General features: G+C 39.6%; 4 protein-coding genes across 6 annotated transcripts in view; 1 reads left to right on the plus strand and 3 right to left on the minus strand.

The window, feature by feature from the left end:
- The window catches only part of LOC131529275 (uncharacterized), a 4,335-nt gene extending 3,279 nt beyond the window's left edge, over positions 1–1,056 (plus strand). The window contains exon 4 of the mRNA XM_058758904.1: positions 11–1,056. Coding sequence (XP_058614887.1) covers positions 11–788 — 778 coding nt within the window. The 3' untranslated portion in view covers positions 789–1,056. The remainder of the gene's footprint in view (positions 1–10) is intronic.
- Positions 1–4,016, minus strand: part of LOC131529274 (torsin-1B-like) — a 23,741-nt gene extending 19,725 nt beyond the window's left edge. The window contains exons 1-6 of the mRNA XM_058758903.1: positions 3,763–4,016; positions 3,025–3,554; positions 2,627–2,938; positions 2,222–2,402; positions 1,840–2,012; positions 1,532–1,746 (exon numbers count right to left, since the gene is read on the minus strand). Coding sequence (XP_058614886.1) covers positions 1,532–1,746; positions 1,840–2,012; positions 2,222–2,402; positions 2,627–2,910 — 853 coding nt within the window. The 5' untranslated portion in view covers positions 2,911–2,938; positions 3,025–3,554; positions 3,763–4,016. The remainder of the gene's footprint in view (positions 1–1,531; positions 1,747–1,839; positions 2,013–2,221; positions 2,403–2,626; positions 2,939–3,024; positions 3,555–3,762) is intronic.
- LOC131528393 (uncharacterized protein DDB_G0271670-like) lies at positions 3,040–8,708 on the minus strand. The gene is made up of 4 exons (XM_058757478.1): positions 8,681–8,708; positions 8,199–8,281; positions 6,330–6,514; positions 3,040–3,517 (listed from the first exon to the last, which is right to left on the minus strand). Exons 1-4 carry the CDS (start codon positions 8,706–8,708, stop codon positions 3,040–3,042), a joined length of 774 nt encoding a protein of 257 aa, XP_058613461.1.
- An 853-nt stretch (positions 8,709–9,561) lies between these two features.
- Positions 9,562–20,706, minus strand: LOC131529099 (torsin-1A-like). 3 transcript variants are annotated; one of them, XM_058758623.1, is made up of 6 exons: positions 20,641–20,706; positions 20,417–20,528; positions 12,462–12,727; positions 11,493–11,668; positions 11,095–11,222; positions 9,562–10,142 (listed from the first exon to the last, which is right to left on the minus strand). In XM_058758623.1, the coding sequence occupies exons 2-6, from the start codon at positions 20,508–20,510 to the stop codon at positions 9,898–9,900; spliced, it is 909 nt and encodes a 302-aa protein (XP_058614606.1). In that variant the 5' UTR covers positions 20,511–20,528; positions 20,641–20,706; the 3' UTR covers positions 9,562–9,897. The 3 variants fall into 3 exon arrangements, with proteins under 3 accessions (XP_058614606.1, XP_058614605.1, XP_058614607.1); XM_058758622.1 differs by lacking the exons at positions 20,417–20,528; positions 20,641–20,706 and adding an exon at positions 14,088–14,364; XM_058758624.1 differs by lacking the exons at positions 20,417–20,528; positions 20,641–20,706 and adding an exon at positions 13,009–13,176.
- Between the last annotated feature and the right edge of the window lie 1,707 nt (positions 20,707–22,413).

Below are 22,413 nucleotides of genomic sequence, written 5' to 3' on the forward strand. Positions count from 1 at the left end.
GTTGATTTAGATGGAGGATAGTAATTCATGGTGCCATTGATGGCTACAGTCGGCTCGTCACCTTTCTCCGTGCATCTAACAACAATCGCAGCAGCACTGTCATGAACTGCTTCTTGGATGCCATTTCCAAATATGAAGTCCCTTCCAGAGTAAGGACTGACCACGGTGGAGAGAACAATGCAGTGTGCTTGTTCATGAACCTGTTCAGAGGCACCGGACGAGGGAGTGCTCTTAGAGGAAGAAGTACACACAATCAGAGGATTGAAAGACTTTGGGTCGATCTGTGGCGTGGGGTGTCAAATGTGTACTATGACCTTTTCCACTTTCTTGAGAGTGAGGGCATTGTGGATGTAGATAATGAAATGCACATGTGGGCTCTGCAATATGTCTACATCCCAAGAATTAACAAAGACTTGACAAATTTTACACACCAGTGGAACAATCATGGTTTGCGAACCGAAAGACACCAGTCACCTCTACAAATCTTTGTCCAGGGTTGCCTGGCACAACAGAGGCTGCCAAGTACTGCAATGCAGGAGATATTTGCATCAAGACCCTCAGACTCCGTTGGAGGAGAGACTAATCCAGCAGAGCTAATTGGTGGTGGCAGTCATTCTGTATCAGGAGCGGTATCTCATGTGCATTGGCTTGAACGAGTTACCGCACCTCCAAACCAGTTCACTGTGACCGATGATGAGATGCAGCAACTCGCAGAACAAATTGATCCACTTGGAGGTCCCCGGGAAAATCGGAAAATTCAATCAAAAGTTGTTAACAAAAAAATTTAAAACTATTTCATCAGTAATTCTACATCACTCCAAAAGTGGGGGATTGCAAAATGCCACTTCCTTCTAGTAAAAATGAACAGGAAAAAAAAAGAAAAAGTTAATGACCATTTTACAGAATACAGAATGCCAGTGAAGTAGTTTTGTCACAGTTTTTTGTACTCATGTTCTTCCAAACCCATATAAGTTTCCTCATCCCAGATAAAAATAAAGTATACTTGAATGGACTAAAAAAAAAAAAAAAAAAAAAAAAAAAAAAAAAAACTTAAAAGCAAGTACATTTGTAGTACATTCATTTTTTGTGCTAAATAAAATTGTAAGTTATACACTAATACACTAAAATCATATTTCTACTTCAGTGCACTTGAAAAAGTATACTAAATACCACGAATACTTAGATTTTTAGTGCATTGAAATAAAGTATCATATCACAAAAATTTGTTAAGTTTGTTTTGAATGCTTTAAAAATGAGTTCAATCTTAGTACATTTTTATATAGTAATCCTAAATTTAAATTGCTTTTATTAAAAAAATATTTTACTAATGTAATAGTTATAAGTACATTTTCCCAACTGTGCCACTTAAGTACACATAATATAAATTGATTTTAAGTGTAGTCAGATAAAATAAACCAAATATATAAGTGTTTTATAAGTGGGAGGGAGGAAGGAGGGATGGATAGATAGAGACAGAAATGACAGATGATGAGTGAGAGAGATCCAACATAGCTTCATTTTAATGTCATACCTTCCACTTCTATGAGCCAGTCCCTCCAGAAACAGATCGTTCTACTCTCCACTACTCTCCTGTTGCTGCCAACTGTAGAAAGTTCTGCTTTAAACAAAGCAGATATGTCTTCAGCCAAAAGGGGCTTCTCCTCGTACATAAATACCTCTTTGAAGAGCTCAGGATGCTTTTGCATCAAAGGCAAAAGCCCAAGACACTCCAGGCCCTCTTTAAATCTAGATAAACAAAACATGTACACAATGTGAAACAATGACAAAATATTACTGTTAATTTGTCAGGTGAAAATATCTGTACATTTTTATACTCACTGTTCCAAGGAATCCCTCAACCTGTTCTCAGTGAAAAACTTGGTAGCCGATTCCACCAAGTTGTCTCTGTCCTCTAACGTCTGGATGTGCCATAGAGACCCCAGCATACTTAATTGGTCAGATGCCTCCATTATAGCACACTGTGCGTCATTTACATTCTGTGCCAAATGGATCTAAATTGACAATGAATTTAACACAAAATTAGCCTTTAAATACAAGAAACGAAATACTTTTAAAAATGTAATGCACACACAAAGCCTTAAGTAAGAGCTTTTTAAGGTTAACAATTTCAACATTCTGAGATATTACAACTATCACCAAATTACCATTACTAACAAAGCAACAGCTGGCCTAAATGAAAATGTGTAATACATAAACTAACCTTGGTCATCTTTTCTCTGAAGTCGTAGTCCACAATCTCTTGAAGGTCTGGTACTGGGGGCTGAAGGTTGCACACCTGACAAAACAGTCTTTCCGAAAAAAAAAATGTGGCTCCACACCACCATGCACCAGGCACACAGCTATCATCCGTCCAACTAGCTTGTACATTCCATTGTACAGTGCTGTAACACATGGGAAAAGCATTATTATGTCTATAAACAACATTGTGTGCTGCTAATGGTTTGTAAACAGGTATTGAATTATTGACAAATTAATCACTTTTTTTTCCTCATAGACACTAGGTGCTAACTTTAATAAGTAAAGATGCTTTGTTTAAAGACCTGATGACATTAAATGTGAAAATGTGTAGAATTACAGAAAATTATAAATGAGGCAAATAGGTTACCTTTGGAATTGCAGGCAAGTGTTTTTTTTCCAGTCCTCTCCATCAAATATTTCACATGAGTGGATTTCCCTCATCAGCAAAGTTAAAAATTCTCTTGTAGGTCCACCCTCATCAGCTGCTCCCTCACCAATCCCATCAGCATCTCTGAAAACAACATCTAGTTTTGCCTCAGGGTTAAAACGTTGGCGTTGGAAGGCTCTGATACCACTGTCTAGGATGTTGCATCGGGTTGCATTGATTTGGTTGGAAATGGGTGCAGCCGTAAAATCCACTTTGTTTAACATTGTATTTAACAATGATTTGAGGTCAACACTGAAAACAAAAAATGAAACAAAATGTTACTTCGTCTTTTGATCTAACTATAAATACATGTCTAACAACAATACCAAATCACTTACTCATACTCATCTTCATCATCCGAGATATAAATATCTGTGTCTGGACTGAGTAAAGAAAATGCCACTGGAACTTCTGGAGAGGAGGCCAAGGCTGGAGCTGGAGCTGAAGAGGCGGCCACGGCTGGAGCTGTAGTTGGAGCCGAAGAGGAGGCCAAGGCTGGAGCTGGATAGGAGGCCACGGCTGGAGCTGGAGCTGGAGCTGAAGAGGAGGCCACGGCTGGAGCTGGAGCTGTAGCTGAAGAGGAGGCCAAGGCTGGAGCTGGAGCTGGAGCTGAAGAGGAGGCCAAGGCTGGAGCTGGAGCTGGAGCTGGATAGGAGGCCACGGCTGGAGCTGTAGCTGTAGCTGAAGAGGAGGCCAAGGCTGGAGCTGGATAGGAGGCCACGGCTGGAGCTGGAGCTGGAGCTGAAGAGGAGGCCAAGGCTAGAGCTGGAGCTGGAGCTGGATAGGAGGCCACGGATAGAGCTGGAGCTGGATAGGAGGCCAAGGCTGGAGCTGCAGAGGAGCTCACTTGTTCAAGTGCAGAAGTACTCTGTAAAATTGAACAACCATGTTCTTTCATTTGAATGTACTATTGTTCATGCAATACTTGTAGCACTATTGTTTGTATATAATACATTGGAAGCAATAAATAGGATGCTGTCCAACATTTGAAGACTGATATGGAATAGATCAAACACTAGGAACACAGTTTCTACACAATACAGCAGACACAAAGAGGCCTTTGAATATTAGATTACCTTCTCCAGTACATAAAGTGCTGATCTTCCTAGCTGCCCACTAGCAATTATGGCTGCTGGGGTTTTTGACTCCAGATTCAAACGTGAAACCTGCCTCTGTGCATCAACCCTGCACAGCTCAAAGTCCCTCCCTTGAAGCTGTGGAAACGTGCTTCTGAGAATTTCTGCAAACTGAGTCTCACTCTGCTCTCTCTGTACAACAAGTCTCTGACTGGCAATGGCATCTATTGGGCAACAGTGTGCAATGCAGTCAATTTAATCTAAATGTAGCCAACATACATACTGTTTACAACCAACATGACAATTTCATGAATAGCATTATAAGCAGAGGACTTACCTCTCTCAAAGAAGTTAATCGATCGACACCAGTCCGGAGAAGAGTTACTCTAAATGTGCACGTCACATTGCAACACCTGTTCGTTACGGAACATCTCAAACCTTTCAGAGAACATTTACACATTAGGCTACTACGAAATTAATAATTTGCTATTAACTAATTAATGATCTGAGATAAAATAAGTTTCATACTTACTAAACATCATGTTTTGAGCCCAAACCAACTGAGATATACATAAACTAATGCCTTTTGCATAGCACAAGGCTTAATTTGAAGAAAATATATATTAATTAGCCCCATACATCAATTAAACTATTAAATTACATTATGATAAACTAACAGTAAAATGTTCAGAAAAATATAAGTTATAGCACACAGCTGTTTTTTGAATCTGCACTTCATGTCTTATAATTTTACAGCTTTAAATGTAGGTGACTGTAAATCTATTAAACTACAACACAGCTGACCTAAAGGTTTCAAACCAAATGCAAATTACAGAATATTATTCCCTAAATTGCACAGTCTTTGTTTTTCAGATTATTCCTTTGGTGTTGTTTAGAGTAGTGCTTCCCAAACCTATCCTGGAGGACCCCCTGGCCTGCACGTTTTGTATGTCTCTCTAATCAGACACACCCAATATAGTTATAGAAGACTATACTCTTTGTTTAGTTCTTGTAGTCTCTACTAACGAGTAGATGAGTGGAATCAGGTATGTTAAATTGGCTTGATGGCGTTTGATATTCGCATATTTAGGGACCGTCTCTAAAGTTACATGCAATATTGGTAGACACAGTTCTAACTTCAATACCACATGAGCAGAATGGCTTACTGTCATAAAAACAAATGATTTACATTTTATTTTAATAAATATAAAAAAATATACAAGGTGTGCATTATAGTTGACACCTAGATGAACAGTTTACAGTTGCTTTATGACTGTAAGCCATTCTGCTCATATGGTATTGAAATTAGAAAAGTGTATCGCAACATGGCATGTAACTTTAGAGACGGTCCCTAGTAAATATGCGAATATCGAACGTCCAAAGTCAAGCCAACTTTATGCCAGTCTGTGTGCCATAATTTTATGAACATTTCACTATTAGTTTATTAGTTTAAAGAACGTATAAAGTGCTAATTTTAAAAACAGAGCCTGATGCTATAAAAGGGATATTTTTCTGAACACTTTACTATTAGTTTATTGTCATATGTCATGGGTTAATAAATATACTTTCTTTCAATTACATTTTGTGCTATGCAAAAGGCATTTGTTTATAGGCCCGCCTATCTGAGTTGGTCTGGGCTCTAAACACGAAATTCCCAACATTAAAATAACTTTATCGCCGTTCCTTACCTGTCTACAAGACTTTGTTCTCCATGCTCTGGTGGTGATGATTCGAGTAAACTGTCAAATTGTGCATTTATGCGATCCCTAATCCCACTCAGACGTCTTCTAAAATGATTAGGTACTCCAGACATCTTTGTTGATAAAGAGATTAATAATGATCTAATAATCGAAAAGCGCGCCAGACACTACATCCGGTGGTGCATCGGAAGCCATACCTTAAGATACAACTTTTTTCATTTTGTTTTATTTTTTGTTTTATTTGTTTTATTTTATTGAACAAAATTCATGTGCATTTACACTTCACATATACAGTGTTTACTTTGCAAAACAATTTTTGCCATCTTCGCGTTCTAGCAAACTGGATGCTCAGACTTGCGGTAGATTCCTCGTAACCATGAGAGGTGTGTCCATGTAGATGAGTGAATAAATCTGCATCTCAAGTGGCGTGTAGCGTAAACTTAACGTCGGTCGGCATGTGGCCTTATTTTAACGCGTGGTGGTGTCTGCAGTTAACTTATTGCCTGGTGGCGTTATGAAAACGGCGTTTTAATATTGATACGGCGGTGAAAAGTAGGCGAATTCTGAACCATTTGGCTTGTTATGTCCTGCCGCCGCCGGTTCATATATGCATCTAACCTCCTAACTACGCAGCAGATTCGTTCTGAACTAATCTCTTCCCGAATAGTCCCTCCCTAACATTTTCGTCTAGTTTTTATTCGTTGAGGAGTATGTCAATAGATTTACGTCATAGTTTTTGTCATTCAAAAAGAGTTTTCGTCTCGTTGACGACAATTATGACAAAAATTATTCGTCAACGAAATTAACACTGCTGCAGTCACTCTGGAGAAACTGTGCCTATGGGGGGTGGATCGTGCCACGGATTACCTGCTGAAGGAGACACTAGTGTACTTTTTACGTGTGTGAAGGAGTATGTCGCAGCACAGACGCGTGACACTAACGCCTGAGACTAGCTGTTTCTCAATACCAAGTAAGCAAAGTTCGGACTTGCTTCGCAAGTTCGACTCGGGAGTGTGAACTCCTGAGGACGGAAGAACACAAGTCCGGCAATTCTGCAAATGGAACAGCAGCATACTTGATAACTGGCCTAAGTTATCTACACTGTATTACAAGAGGACGAAATACGATATCAAAGACCACTGCCTCTTTTTGTTTTCATCATATTAATAGCGCAAAAGTGTAGTTCAGGGAACGCACATACATTACAGTGAAACGAAATATTATATCAAACAGCCTTGCCTCTTTTCTGTTTCATTTAAAATATTAATAGCCTCAAAAATGTGGTTCATGCAAGGCATACACACATTACAATAAAACGAAATGATATCAAACACCACTGCCTTTTTGTTTTCTTCAAAATATAAAACACAACCCTTTTCGTTTTCATTTTAAAAACAAATTATAGACCTTTTTCCTGAATAACTGATGAGCGGTGCCATGATGGATTCTAACTTCCGTTCGGGTGCTCTCGTGTTCCGGTCTCCATAGAAATCCGTTAAAACGGGGTAAAAAAAAAGATAGACTGAATTGAAACTTTTTCAATATAACTACATATAAAAATGTGTGGAGGGTTGCTGTGCTGTTGTTGGCTGCCACAGTAACGGCAGTAAGTGAAGGAATTCCTTTAAAGTACTTGTTTTGCGTATCAGAAAATCTGTATTGTCAGGCACTGTATACATGGCTTGCAGCGCTTAAGTTAAAATACTGAGTATGAAATAATAATATATGTTAAAATAATGTTTGCTCTTATCATTCTGTGTACAAAATCCCATGAACTTCACCCCGATCGGGAGCTGTATGTGCACTCATCCGTTTTCAATGCAGTTTAACCTCGCGTCGCTTCTGTCATCTTCCCACTCATTGATCTATGACTGGTCCTTTATTGCAAAACGACGGTCATTGCGACACTGTAAAGTGATGAAACAATGGCGCCACATGATTTTTAAATGACTTTCATAGGTATCACATTATATTATCGGCTCTGAAAATATGTAAATGTGACTAGAAACCGGAAATGTAAAGCACCGTTCTAATCGGGGGAGACTTCCGCGTTCAGAAAAAAATGGAAAATATGTCAGAGTGACGTAGTTCTGCGCAGGCCGCTCCCACGATAGTTGATTGACAAGCCCGTCTTACCTTAGACCCGCCCTGAGTGAGCTGAAACAGTCCAACCGCCGTTGAATCGACTCCGGTGCAGGGGAGTTCTCAAGGACAGCAACACTATAAAAATATGGTCTTTTACTTTTGGTGTAGATTAAACTACTCAACTGTATATGAAGTAGGCAACTTTAAATTTAATAACCTTGAAATATATTTAGAAGAAAAATGCAACATACACATTAGTGCAGCAATATTAATGCAAAACCATCCTGAGGTTTTTTGTTTTTTTGTTTTTTTCCCTTTAACTAAGGTTTTAAATGTGACTAGTAGTTTCTCCCCAATGTGGTATTAGTAGTTACTAAAGTAGTTCACTAAAGTATTTCAATATTTCTTCTACTAATTACTTTGGCATAGCTCTAAACAATTTCTCTTTTCCTTCTTTCCCTAAATCAGACCAGACCCCTGTACTGCAGTATAAAGCTGAATGTGAACAGTGCTGGACAGGTTTTGTAATGCTTTTGGGCTGAGCAGGGAGGCCCCTGACAGTGCTGCTGGATCTGTTGAACACTGAATGACAATACGGATGGGGTGCTACAATCCAGACCTTGCGTTTCTTTTCTATATTGCCAGTGGTACATCACACAGAGTGGTCTCCAGAGTGTTTGACATGCCACTGTCCACCACATTGTCCTCCAAGTCGCTGAGGAGTAATTCAACTCCTGAAAACCACAGAACACATGGAGGCAGGGCTGGGCTTAAAATTGATGTCGTTTTTCTGATGTTAAACCTAAGTTATGTTGTAAATAGTTGTAAAAAGTACTTTCAGTAATGTATAGAACAATTTGCTTTAATGTGTAAAACAATTTATTAACAGGACAAAAAAATAAACGAATAGAAGAATGTTTTGTGAAAAAAAATTATAAGCTGCATTAAAAAATGTAACAATGTAGATAATTCTCTTTTATTTACATGTGAATATGCAAAAAAAAAAAATGTACAGAAAGTACTCATTTACAAATAAATTACACTGCAAAAATGAATAACGTATACAACTTATTTCATTTTTAAATAACATAAAAAAAATAAACTACAGATTATAAACTAATTTATTTGTTAACCATTCTCTTCCATTTGGGACAGGGTCATGCTTACGTGTGCCAAAAAACTCTCGCGACGGCGAGGCGGCTGTCGGATTGCGCAGTTGGGCACAGTTGCTTTCCACTGACTGCGCTGATCAAAAGCATGATGGGAAACGACTTGCTGACGACACAGCTTAATGCTCATTGGTTCAGACAACCATGATATTGGTTCTCTTCTAAATTGATTTATTTTTTTTTATCTGATTTCATGTGATTATGTATTTAAATTATGCATTAATATTCCCAAACACAATGAAGTGTGATCTCTGTGTGAGATATGTGACTGTTGTTATATTTCTATAAAAATCTAAAATGCATGGTTGAATTAAAATAAAAATGGATGATAAATACACCTTTAGTATGGAATTAAATAGCAATAGCACTTTGAGTGTCTTGTTCATCATATTTATTTTCATATAAAGTAACAGAACTGAAATTATATCATGTTTATCAGCAGCACAGCACATGAGTGAGAATAATGTGAAATCCGCCTTTGATCTCGTATATGTTCTTCTTCGAGAGGTCAGAACTGTTCGTCTTGAACAGCTCTTATTTCACTCCTCCCCTCATTGCAGCCGCCTACTCTCACCTACATTTCAGGCGAGGCGAGGCGTGGCGCATCTCAAACAAGCCTATCGGGACAGCTTTCTCGCGCCGCTGTGACGCAATCGCACACTAAATAAGCACTTTGGAGTCCGTGCACTTCAGTTTGGGACACAGCTGCAGTCTGTGTTCTTTTGACTTTATTTTGTAGTAAGTAACGAATATGCTTGGGGGAAATGTATCTGAGTAAAAGTATACATTTTAATTAGGAAATGTAGTGGATTAAAGGTGAAAGTTGGCGGAAATATAAAAACTCAAGTAAAGTACAGATACTCCCAAAAATACTGAACAAAGTATTATTACTTCGTTACATTACCTGATGTTCTGGTCGGCACATAGGTGTGTTTTATGTGTTACATAAATTATTTCATGAAGAATGACAGATTGGAGATGCTTTTTCTGTGTGTTGTAGGCTGTTTTTCAGTGGCGTTTTAAAAGTGGTGGGGATGAAACTGTCTTAAAAAAAAAACTTTCTCTTGATCTTTGTTATATCATCCTTGAAAACATGCCTTGGCCTGTCAGAGGGGTGGTTTCGTGGAGAATGCATGCAGAACATATCAATTAAATCTATGTGATTGTTTTCTCTCATTTATTTAAATATAGAAGTCCAGTCTGCTGGAAATGGTCTTGCAGCCCTGCAGGGAGAAGACGCGTTCCTCTTTAGGGAAATAGTTTAGGTCACGGGCCATCTTTATAACAACCTTTTTATTTGGGACATGACCCTTTCTGGCCATCTCACTCCAACCACACTGAATGATGTGCTTGTACTCCAGAGGAAGGAATGGCACAAAGTAATCCACCAGATTCTTATCGATTAAGCTAGTGTGCCAGAGACCACCTGTGAAAAGAGAGAAGAATGTGCAGTTATAAAAGGTTAAACAAATGTGGGATTTTCAACTCGCTATGCTATACCTCAGAAAATGGACATAGCTGTAAAATCTGAGGCCAGTTGACTAACCTGTAAAGTCTAAGCCTTCTATGCAGCGGACCACTGATTGAATGAGCCATATCTGAAACTATTCATCTGACCAGTGTACTATCATTTATTCATTTAATGACCTTTGTTATGTTGCCTGGCAAATAACAGTGAGACTATGGCTACGTTCACATTGTCAGTTTTTGGGATTGACAACTGCATTTATTTACAGGTGTGAGTCTCGTAATGTCTCATTCACACAGCAGCTTAAAGTTGCGTTTGGAATTCTGTCTGTATGAACGTGCAACGGGACTCAAGCCTGTATTCCTTATCAGTAACCATAGCGACAGTGACCAAAGTAAAATCAAAGATGGTGACGTCCAGTGGAAAACTGACTGGATCTAAAACTTTCAGATGACACGCTGCTCATTTCTCCGTCACTGTAAGTTACCGAAAACACACATGAAAACACGCAATACACACTTTTGTGTGGCAGAGTGGCTCTCTCGCTGTGTATGACGTGACAGACAACTAGTTGTCCAGTCCTGTTCCGTTCACACAGCGCATGTGTTCCGAATGAGGTTGTGAGTCCTGAAAATTTTCAAGGTGTGAGTTCGGTTACAGAATGCGTTTGTCACGCCTGTAAATAACCAAACTGTGTGTGAACATAACCGTATTAAGGAGTCAAATACAGGATTGACAACCGTATTCTGCTGATGTGTGAACGTGGCCTATGACTAACATGTTAACAATAACATGCCTTTTTCTTTTTTAAATGTGATTATTTAATTTATAATAAAAATTAGTGTTGTATATCATATTGCAACTGTTCGCATTTCATAAAAACACTGGTTACTCAAGACATGTAACATACTGTTTTTGTTGTTGAAAACAGATAGTGACAATGCTGTCTCTAGATGCTTCAGATGGATCTGGAATCGTTCTTTTCCAAGCTTCCAGAAATCCAGAGCCACCTGAACGATCTTCTCACCCCCGGCATTGCTGTAAAAACAAAAACAACTGGTTTACTGAGGCTGTTTAGTTGAAATGAAGAAGGGTCCTCTGAAAAAAAGAAAGGAAATAAATAGATTTATTTGAAAAAAATAAGTTTTTGGCGACATTGCCCAGCCCTACAGCTGCCATCATTCAAACATTAATTAATTAATTATTATTTTAATTAAAATTATTCATTAAAATATTACACATTTACAAACTAAAATGAAGCTCATTGCTTCTTGCTCTCATCCAGTTTTCTGTGCCGATGACACTGACCTGAGGAAGATGAAGATGGCCTGTCTGTATGACACTCCGTCCAGGTTATTGTAGAAATCCAGGTAAGGTTTAATACTGTCGATCAGCCCAGGATGCATTTTATCCATTTCATCAAATATAAACATTGAACGTGGGCAGATGGAAACATTTCCTCGTATCCACTCCAGTAACTGCGTCTAAACACATGCAAATGTACAAATATGACAGTGAAGGGAAAAGATTAATATATTAAAACTAGGGATGCACTTACACTACTTTTTCCATAACTGGCTGATACCAACACTTTTATTTTTGGTACTTGCCGATACCAAGTACCGATAGCCGACAGGCTACCTGTATTTTCATTGCATATGGAATTTAAAAAAAAAATACTGGGTACAGAAACCAAAAGAATATGTATAATGTTAATTGACTTATAGTTTATTTAGCAAATAGGTATTTCCTTAAATTATTTACACATAAGCACATAAGTTATGCAGGCGTGAATATTGAATGTTTAACATTAATTACATAAATATACTTCATAGGCATCCTTGATCTCTATAGAGATACTGTATATATTATAATAACTCCATTCTGCTCTCTCTTGTTCTGTTGTCTGTGTTTCTTTGTCTGAACACAGCACTGTTTACACGCTTTGTGGTATTGGGGCATTTTAAAGAGTAGGCCTACAAGTACAAGAGCGCAGTATCGGGCCCTGTATGTACTATAATTACATCTGTGTCTTTAAGACGAGGGAGCAGGACTGATTTAAAACCAGCGTGTGACTGATTTAATTCAGTAGAATATGCTTCCTCTGACAAGAGATCAGATAACTTAAGAAACAGATACATAACAGGCCTGATACCCGGTATTGGTGCATCCCTAATTAAAACATAGGCCTACTTTTATTAATTTTGGTGGAACAAAATACATGTCATTTTCATGTTTTTGCATATTGTCCATATACTAACTGTATAAACACATTACCTTGTATTTGTTAATGTGAGCCTCGTGAGGAAAGTGTGCTGTCGCTGTAAACAGATGAACGAAGTTGCTCGTCATCCCTTTCTGGTAAATATTTTCTGCTATAAGCTGGCTCGCGAAGTTCTTCCCGGTCCCGGTCCAGCCGTGGAGGGACAGAACCAGAGGTTTCTTTGGGTTAATGTTGTTCATGAAGCCTGTGACGGCTTTCAGGATGACCTTAGCAGCAACCTGCTGCCCAAAAAGCTTTTTTTTGAGGTCATACTTCAGTCCTATGGAAGAAAGGACAGATTTACAGCAACTATGTTTTGGCATGCTGTACTGTACATTCCAGCAACATCCAATTGGTAGGATTGTCCAGTGCATAGTTTCAAACAACAATCTTTTAGTTAACAGCTGTTCTCATAGTGACACATTCTAGCAATGTCTACTGGTAATATAGATGCAATAAATACATCTACAGTTATATAAATGTATATTGCAATGCACATGTGCAAAATAAACAATACATAAATGCATAATGCACTGGGGAAATACATTTATTTATTATTACCTTTATTTCTGTATTCAGTTATATAGTCAAACAGTTGCTGGTGCCCATTGATTCCATAGTTTTCCATACTATTGAAGTCAGTGGAAACTGTAACTGTAACAGTAACTGTGGGGTTACTGTTTGGAAACTCGTACAGGTTTTGAACAACTTAGGCAAACTATCCCTTTAATTTTAGTGATGGAAATCGATGGAATTTCGGACAGTTTATATCAGTGATCTCAAACTCAATTCCTGGAGGGCCACAGCTCTGCAGAGTTTAGCTCCAATCAGCTCCAATCAGCTCCAAATCACACCAGCTTGGAAGTTTCTAGTTATCCTGAAGACCTAGATTATCTGGACCAGGTGTGTTTGATTAAGGTTGGAGCTAAACTGTGCAGAGCTGTGGCCCTCCAGGAATTGAGTTTGAGACCAATGGTTTAAATGAACTGGTTAAAAAAAAAAAAGATTCAGCCTAGTGTGTTAACACAATCACACAATGATGTGAAATGCATATGTTTTACATGGCTAAAGCATATAAAGTAAAAAAAAAAAAAAAAAAAATTATTAAACTCAACTTTTTACATAAACCAAAGCACAAAAAACATATTTTCCTTTTAGATGCTTGGTTCATGCATGGTCGACTCGAGAAACAACCTCAAACCTACGATTATAACTAAGCTCCATCAAATTACAATTAAATTATATTATATATACATGCATACATATATAAGTGAATAAACATGTCCAAAGTTACTGAGGTGGACGTCACATGGCAACACTACTCTGCACACTGATCAGCCAATAGGTGTCATAAGTCATAAAAAATAACTGCATAAATAATTAACTAGCCTAAATAATTACATAAATGTTCAAAGAATAAGTGTAATTATCATTTTTATTTTCATTTTAATAAATACATTAGTAAATTGATAAATTTTTGACTAAATTGTATCAAATTTATTTATCCTTTATTTTGTGAAGTATGAGCTTTTAATCATTTACATTTCCTCATTTGTGTATTTATTTTGTTTAATAATGTTGCAGGTTTCGTTTTGCATATAAAACTGTAGTCTGATCAAATCCACAAGAACTTCTTTTACCAGTTTTATTAAAGTTGATCCAGTTCCCATTACAGACTTCCTTACTCCAATAGAAATGCCAGTATGTTGCACCCAGAGCAGCAAGTCCTGCACCCACAAGTAATAGGGTGACCTGAGGGGGCATCCGGGCAGTCATTTTACTAAATAAATCAGATACAAAAAGCAGGCTCCAACTCAGCCTCCACTTCCTTGTCACACGATCTTCCTGAAGTTTGAACCTTTCTTCACGGGTGATTGTAGAGATGTGTGAGATTGACCAATGAAATAAGCTGCAAAGTGGGCCCAAAACGTGCCCTACACATTTGGGGCACGTTCAAACTCAAACATTTTTCTGAAAACGACATGTTTCCTGGAAATGGTGTGCAATGTCTTGGTTACGTATGTAACCTTGGTTCCCTGAATAGGGAACAAGATGCTGCGATGGCGTCATTGCTATGGGTGTGGAGAAGGGTCTAGCTGCGGACATGCACTTGCATTTTCAGACTTGCACTCTCAGGCACCTGCACTTCCGCAAGTGACATCTTTTGCAGTCTTTTTTATTTTATATTTTATTTTATTTTATTTATTATTTTTTAAATTGAATCTCTCAACATTTTACACGAGTATCCAGGTGGTGAAGACAAGAAAAAAGAAACTAAATTACAATGCCACTTGCAATCGCTGCTTGCACTCTTCGCTACCTCCGACTTCACTTGCAATACACACAAATCGTGCGTGTTGCCAATGGAGACAAGACGCTGTGGTGGTTAAACGATTAAAACTAATTTAGTACTACAACATACAGGGTCCTGCAAGTCATCTGTAAGAGAAAAAGACAAGACCCACAAATCCGTGGCCACAGAACAGCAGAATATGAACGCAATGTGCAAATATCTCATTAAGTGCTTTTAAACCTCCCGTAGAAAACCATAAACACTTAATATGGCTTAATGTGTTAAGATAGTGCTATTAAAAGATCAAATTCGATATATAGTTTATTAATTTAATGTACTATAAGGCAAGCATATGGCCATGAACACAACGAGCAAACTTTCACTTTTCCTCCCATAAAGCAAATGTGGCATAATAATGGACTAAGATGATAAAGACCAAATTCATTATTTCTTATTGTTGATGCAAACTATACAGACCATATGAACGTGCATTAAGAAATGCATTAAGTGATATTAAACGGACCAACTTCAATTATAAATAAAACACGTAATATAGCTTAATGGACAAAGACAATGATATAAAAGGGCTGTAGACAGTTTATTCTAAATGGGAAAATGCAAAACTTTGCGCATTGTGTTTATTCTGGGCTCACCTGCTTATCTGTACATATTGTGACGGGTGTCCCGAGCACTCATCAGCGTCGCCCTGGAAACCAATGAGGATCACCTGCACGTCCTCGTCACGGGCTGGCTGGGCGCACCTGAGGCTCGTCACGGCAGGGCTTGATAAGCCGTCGCAACACACACACAGGGGAGACATGTCTCCAAAAGACTCCATGCTAACCCTTGATCTGTATGTATTCGTATATGTCTTGTATAGCACACGAGTACGGCACGGAGGATCACCACTGGAAAGCACAAGCACCGATCTCACGAGGAGCATGGAGCACCAACCCACGTCACAGAAACAAGTCTGCCCCCTACAACCCTTCAATAAACTCACCCCCCGGGGCATTTATTGACTTCCCCTTGTCGTGTGATTCTTCACCCCGTTACAATATTATGTTTTAATAATGAAGAGGCGCATACTGAGTTTGGTCTTTATAATCTTAGTCCGTTATGCCACATTATGCAAAGTTTTGCGGTATGGGAGGAAAACACTATATGTACATTATATTAATAAACTGTATATTGAATTTGATCTTTTAATGGCACTATCTTAACACATTAAGCCCGTTTATGGTTTTCTACGGGAGGTTTAAAATTCTGCTGTTCTGTGGCTATGGATTTGTGGGTCTTGTCTTTTTCTCCTACAGATGACTTGCAGGACCCTGTATGTTATGATATTAAATTAGGTTTAATCGTTTAACCACCACAGCGTCTTGTCTCCATTGGCAACACGCACGATTTGTGTGGATTGCAAGTGATATTGCAGGTAGCAAAGAGTGCAAGCAGTGATTGCAAGTGACATTGTAATTTAGTTTCTTTTTTCTTGTCTTCACCTGTCTACTTGTGTAAAATGCCTCACCACACGCCTCATAGGCCAGAGATATAGACTTAAACGGCTCAAATGTATGGCCTCCCAGGCCTTCCAAACGAAAAATAAGTCCCAAAAAGGAATCTGTGCCAGGCGGAAAGGCCTAAGCCGTCTCGTCCCAGCCTGAAACGGGAAACCAGAGGGTGACATCCCGCTGAAACACCTCTTATGGGTAATGCTCAGCAGATATGGCAGCCACATAAACCTTAAGAGTGGCAGGGCCCTACAGGGCAATGAACTGGGTCCAGATTGCGTTGCTTACACCAGGAAGCAAAAAGCTTCCACTTAAGGGCATACAGCATCTCGTGGAGGGAGCCCTAGATTTAAGAATAGTGTCGGTAATCTCTGCCGAGAGATGGGAACACATTACAACTCCACTCAGGGGCCACACCCATTAGTTCCAGAAATCCAGATGTGGATGTCCAAATCGAGTCAGCAGGTCGTGTCTGAGGGGAACCTCCCAAGGGGGTCGGCTAACAGACTGACCAATTCTGAGAACCACATCTGACTCTGACCACCCTTAATCTGAACAGAATCGTTTGGGAGCAAACGGGAAGGCATAAAGATGGTCCTGGGCCATTCTTGGGCTAGAGCGTCCACACCCAGAGGTGACGGAGGAGACAAGGAAACCAGAGCGGGCAATGCGTATGCTCTAAGCCAGGGTTCCTCAATTAGTTTTCGCCGAGGGCCGAATTCTGCCAACAATACCAAGCCAAGGGCCACTGACTTCACCCCAATCCAGAAGGGGGCGCCCGCGGTAATGCAATGCTGTTTGATATGTTCAGAATGCCTATGTCCTGGGCATTCTGAACAGGGGCGCAGTCCTTTTGTTGTAGGGGAACCCACTCTACGGAGAATGGCGCCTCCACCCTCAGATAGCAGAACTGCTATGAAAGAGGTTTGGTCAGGCAGACGTTGATCTCTTCGCTATGTTCTTTTCGCTATGGGATGAGGACGTCCCCCCCTTCGGTGTGGACGCACTAGCCCACCCATGGTCCAATGTGCTGCTCTACTTTTTTCCTCTGCTCGGTCTAATAACTCCTGTTCAGGTTGAAAGAACAGAGTTTTACTATGATTTTGATAGCACCCAGGTGACCCAAAGCTCCATGGCTGGCAGAGATAATCCCTTATCTGTATCCCATTACGCACAGACATCCTGTCCCAAGCGAATGGGGAAATCCACCACCCTCACCTGGACTGGGTGGTTTCTGGACCTGGCCCATGAGAAGGCAAACTTAAACATTGGGGCTCCCCCCACGTATTATTGCTACTATTCAGAAGGCTGGAGCCACTTCTGCATGCTCCCTTTATGATTGCAAGTGGCATGTGTTTTAGGAGTGGTGCGAGGGGTACTAGCTAATATCATATCAGTGCTCAGTCACTGATGTTTTGGGCTATTAGTGGCTATCGCTGCATGCCATGTTGGGTTTGATGGGACTACGGTGGGGCAACACGCCCTAATTTTTTCCCTTCCAATCACTAGAAGGTTAGTTCCAGAATGGGAACTCTCCATAGTGCTGGATGCCCTGTCTCAACAGCCCTTTGAGCCCCAGGGAGATATCTCCTGTAAGCTTCTGTCTTTCAAGAGAGCTCTGCTCCTGGCCTTGGCTTCCGCCAAATGTGTCAGTGATTTGCGCGCACTCTCTGTTCATCCCTTGTGCACTAATTCTCTCACAGCGGCGATAGGTTTTTCTCAGGCCTAACCCAGCCTTTATGCCAGAATGCTTCCCAGCTTTCACTTGTAAAGTGTTTGAGCTTCTACCTTTCACTCTCCTCCTTTTTCCTCTGTGGAGGATCAGAGGCTAAATGCTTTATGTCCTGTTGTGCAGGGACCAGCCGACAGGACCAGCCCTTTCAGGAGGAGTGATCAGCTCTTCATTTCTTGGGCCCCCTGAACATGGGGAAGCCCATTTCTAAGCAATGCCTCTCTCATTGGCTCGTGGAAGCCATCTCTCTGGCATATGAATCTAATGGAGTGCAGCCATGTGGGCCTCAGAGTGCAATTCTCTAGGGCAATAGCGGCCTTGGGGGCTCTGTTTAAAGAGGTTTCCTTGCAGGACATTTGTGCCACTGCAAGCTGGGCCTCTCCACACCCATTTGTCAAATACTACCGGCTTGATGTTACCCACACCCCGGTAGCTTTTTGTTGTGGGCTCTTTGTAGCCTTGTGCCCTTAGACCCTTTAAACCTTTTTAAGCCTGGGTTGTCCAGTCCGGCTTATTCATCTCATTAAGCAGGTCATCTGTAGTCTTCCCTGACACATTATTATACATTTATATATACATGTCAATATATTCATATGTATATTTCTATAATATATGCCTTTGGCATTATGTGTGTTGTCAGGTTTTGTATGCATGTTACCACATGTCATTTCTTACATGGCCGGTATTGCCTTCTGTGGGGTCAGATACTTGGTGACGTGTCAAGCACCGCCTTGCCAGGTGACTGTCCTGTGGCTTAAAGGGCCTTGCTGTGAGTATACTGTCCATATCTCCTATGTGGATCTCGAATACGGAGAGGTCAGGCATGGATGCCCTTCCCATAGGTGGATCTCTCCACTCAATGTTTCAGAGAACCTGGGTTACCAGCAGTAACCTATTACTGTGCACAACAAAACATCTGCTGCAGGACTCCTCAGAGACCGCACCTAATAACGGTACACAAACAAGAGTTGAAAGCGTAAGCACCAATTTAAATGAACGTGCCTGCATTTGTTAAGTTAAGTTAAGTTAAGTCGTGACGTATTGTCAAGTATGGTGACCCATACTCGAAATGGTGCTCTGCATTTAACCCATCCAAGTGCACACACACAGCAGTGAGTAGTGAACAATGCACACACACACACAGTGAACACACACCCGGAGCGGTGGGCAGCCTTGCTCCAGCACCCGGGGAGCAATTAGGGGTTTGGTGCCTTGCTCAAGGGCGCCTTAGTCATGGTATCGAAGGTTACAAGCCCGACTCCCTAACCATTAGGCCACGACTACCCCGTAGTGCAGAACTTGTGAGTAGAGAGAGAGAGAGATCCGTCTGTTCACTCTATACATACCGGAATATTCATTGTGTCCGCCTTAGAGGAGTAAACTGCTCTATATAAATAGATGGCTTAGAACACAACAATCTCTTTCCGATGGGCAACAGAGGATTCGCTTCCTAGAGGAATTAAAATCTGATGAAATAGCGCGCAGCACGCAGATATGAGCATACGTGACGTATGCTCAGGGCGGTGCTAAGAGCTATTGGCCAATGAATTGGCGTGATGGTATCCACAAGTTTCTGGGGGGCGCTACTGTAAAAAAGAACGTGGGTAAAACTTCCGATGAGGCGGCGGAAGTAGTATACCAATGGTATTTTTTGTGCTAATTAGCGAAGAGGCTAAGTGTTTTTTCGGGTTTTTTCTACTGTTGGGCAAGTGCGAGCCATTACACACTTTTGAGTGCGTAGTAGAAGAGTAGGCAAGCTTTGGGACATACTATCACGTCACACAACTGCGTCTTTAACGGACCGCTCTGTCGCATCTGTTACACGCAGCCTGTGACTGTAAACTGGCTTGTCAATCATCTTGTCACAGTTAACATCCTCCACATTTCATTTCATTTAACTTCCTGCCATATTAGAGAGAAAAGAAGTAGCTTGTTGATCTGCCAGTCTTTCGTGCCTAGAACTCTGCTCATATTTTCTGCATAATGATTCATTTAAAAGTAACGACCAAATGGATGTTTATAAAAGTTCACATTGCTGTTGTGGATGAAATATAACACAGATAACAATAAAAAAATTTTTTTTACCAGGTAAATGTTGATTATTAGTAACTCAAACCCCTTTTTGCAAACCTCTCTACCTAATAGTCCATTGTTTGTAGTTTTTCTAACGCGTTTTATACGTGTTTGTAGTTCTGGACCGAATCCTTCCCAAAGCGCAATGGATTGTGGGCAATTTTAGCCATTAGAGTGTGCACGGATCCACACTTCAAAAATCGACCTGAAATAGTAGACCATCCGGGGACTTTTGGCATACTCTTTTCAACCTACTATCACTTATTGTAATCTCACATACTATTTAGGATGGATAGTATGAACATTGGGACACAGGGCGACAGTCCCGCTTGTTTACTTCGAACCGGAAGACACACCCACTTTTGGCGCAAGGCCTCATGGGGCGTAGGAAACTTGTGGATAAGGGCTTCAGACATTCCTCAAACCAGAGGTGTTCCCATAGTGATGATGCCATCGCAGCATTGAAGTGGACCTACACTGAAAAAAATAAGAAGTTAAATTTACTTAATTTTTCTTTTGCAAGTTTTTGCACGAATATTTTTAAAGTAAAATTTAAATAAGGAATTAAGTAAAATCTACTTAACTAAGTTATCTAAAATTAGTAAGTAGGGGGGCAAACATCGCTACGCTGTTTTGTTGTCATGCCATCACGTGACCCAGCGGCTCGAGCGCAAGCGGATACAGCGCGAGATGGAACGGCAGAACTCCGAGCTACAGAAGAAATGAGGGGGAGGAAGGAAATCCTTCACATAGTGCATATTGTATATAATTGTATACCGAATTTGTCATTTTTATGCAGTATCACTGTAAGGTGTATAGTATACTGAGTTTGGCCTTTTAATATTATTTCTTAATGCATTTAGCCACTTTAAATGTTTTCATTATAACGGTTTTCTATGGGAGTAAAATGCTTAACATGTAATTTAGCATGTTTGCATATATATTCTGGGCTCAGCTGCTTGCCACATATTATATTTTATTAACAAACTGTATACCGAATTTAGTCTATTGATTTATTTGGTCTTTAGCACTGTCTTCCTCCATTGCACCATATTAAATGTTTTTATATTGCAATGAGAGAAAATGAAATTCAGTGTGTTGCATTCATGTTCTGGGTTCATCTGCTTACCTGTACATACACCGAATTTGTCCTTTTCCAATCACAGTTTTTTACTGCAGTAATAACAAGCAAATATTACAGTATGTATAAAACAAAGAGAAAATACAGTACGGACATAACATCCAAAAATCCTTTCAATACTAAACGAGTTACGGTTTAATAGGCCTAGTTCTTTTTCGTATCACTGTCTTCATTCAATAAGCCACTTAAGTTAAACTTTTCTTTATAATGGTTTTCTATGGGAGGAAAATGCATAATGTGAAAACTTTGAGAGTTGCTTTCATATTCTGGACATATGCTAACTTGTAGGCCTATATCTAGTTTGCAACATTAATAAGGTGTATACTGAGTTTTGTCTTTTAATATTACGTTCTTAATTTATTAAGCCACGTTAATTATTTTTATAACTCTTTTCTATGGGAGGAAATACTTAACATGAAACTGTGCATTGATTTCATGTTCTGGGCTCCTCTGCTTGCAAAGTCCTTTTAGAAAGGCAAATAATATCCACGTAGCTTTAAAGTAAATGCAATAAACATAAAAATAAATTCACAAGAGCAAGTATATTGTTTGCACATGTTTATTTACATTAAAGGCAAAATAACTGAAATAATAAGAGCACAAGTATAGATCTGGAACTTCTTTAAGTCTGTCTAAATATCATGTAATAATTGCAATGTCTTCTGGTCCATATCCTTTCCTTAGGAAGGAGTGCTAGACACTGAGTAATGTAACATAATAATACTATACATATTTATATATTTTGATATTGTATTGTGGAGTGACACTTTCATACATTTTTCTGTACTCCTCTGATTATATAATGGTAAATATTACAATAGCATGGCACAACAACAGTGATCAGCAATAATGATAAGCCTGTCATATTTGTCATATAGATCATAACACAGTCTCAGCGGTAAGAAGTGGATTATACTTCACCTGAAATGTTTGTCTTTTCATCCTGAAATGCGAGGCAAATGTTGGATCACAATAATGAGGAACCACAGTTTGCACAAATCCCTTCACTCGATTGGGATGTTCTCTTTTATTCGGGACGGAAAGGGCAGTGACTGTAACATCGAGCATATTTTGCAGTATTATACATGTATTTATACCGATTTCATCAGGCTCCAAAAATTATTTAAAAAGGACACAAATAATGCACCACCGTTTCTGTTTAAAAAACATTTTGCAACGTTTTGTCGGGGCTGAACACAGCCCTTGGTATCATAGA

Source organism: Onychostoma macrolepis, chromosome 21, assembly GCF_012432095.1.
Source record: "Onychostoma macrolepis isolate SWU-2019 chromosome 21, ASM1243209v1, whole genome shotgun sequence".
In the NCBI taxonomy this organism is placed as follows: Eukaryota; Metazoa; Chordata; class Actinopteri; order Cypriniformes; family Cyprinidae; genus Onychostoma; species Onychostoma macrolepis.

What these genes read in the sequence shown, in the direction of transcription:
- LOC131528393 (XM_058757478.1), bottom strand. Translation starts at nt 8,708, where the DNA reads ATGACCCTGTCCCAAATGGAAGAGAATG. An exon ending in GTCCCAAATGGAAGAGAATG is followed by an intron (nt 8,282 to 8,680) that starts GTTAACAAATAA and finishes TGTGGTTTTCAG; the next exon opens with GAGTTGAATTACTCCTCAGC. An exon ending in TGGAGACCACTCTGTGTGAT is followed by an intron (nt 6,515 to 8,198) that starts GTACCACTGGCA and finishes TTCCATTTGCAG; the next exon opens with AATTGCCGGACTTGTGTTCT.
- LOC131529099 (XM_058758622.1), bottom strand. Translation starts at nt 14,223, where the DNA reads ATGACTGCCCGGATGCCCCCTCAGGTCACCCTATTACTTGTGGGTGCA. An exon ending in GATCAACTTTAATAAAACTG is followed by an intron (nt 12,728 to 14,087) that starts GTAAAAGAAGTT and finishes TTTCTTCCATAG; the next exon opens with GACTGAAGTATGACCTCAAA. An exon ending in CTCACATTAACAAATACAAG is followed by an intron (nt 11,669 to 12,461) that starts GTAATGTGTTTA and finishes GCATGTGTTTAG; the next exon opens with ACGCAGTTACTGGAGTGGAT.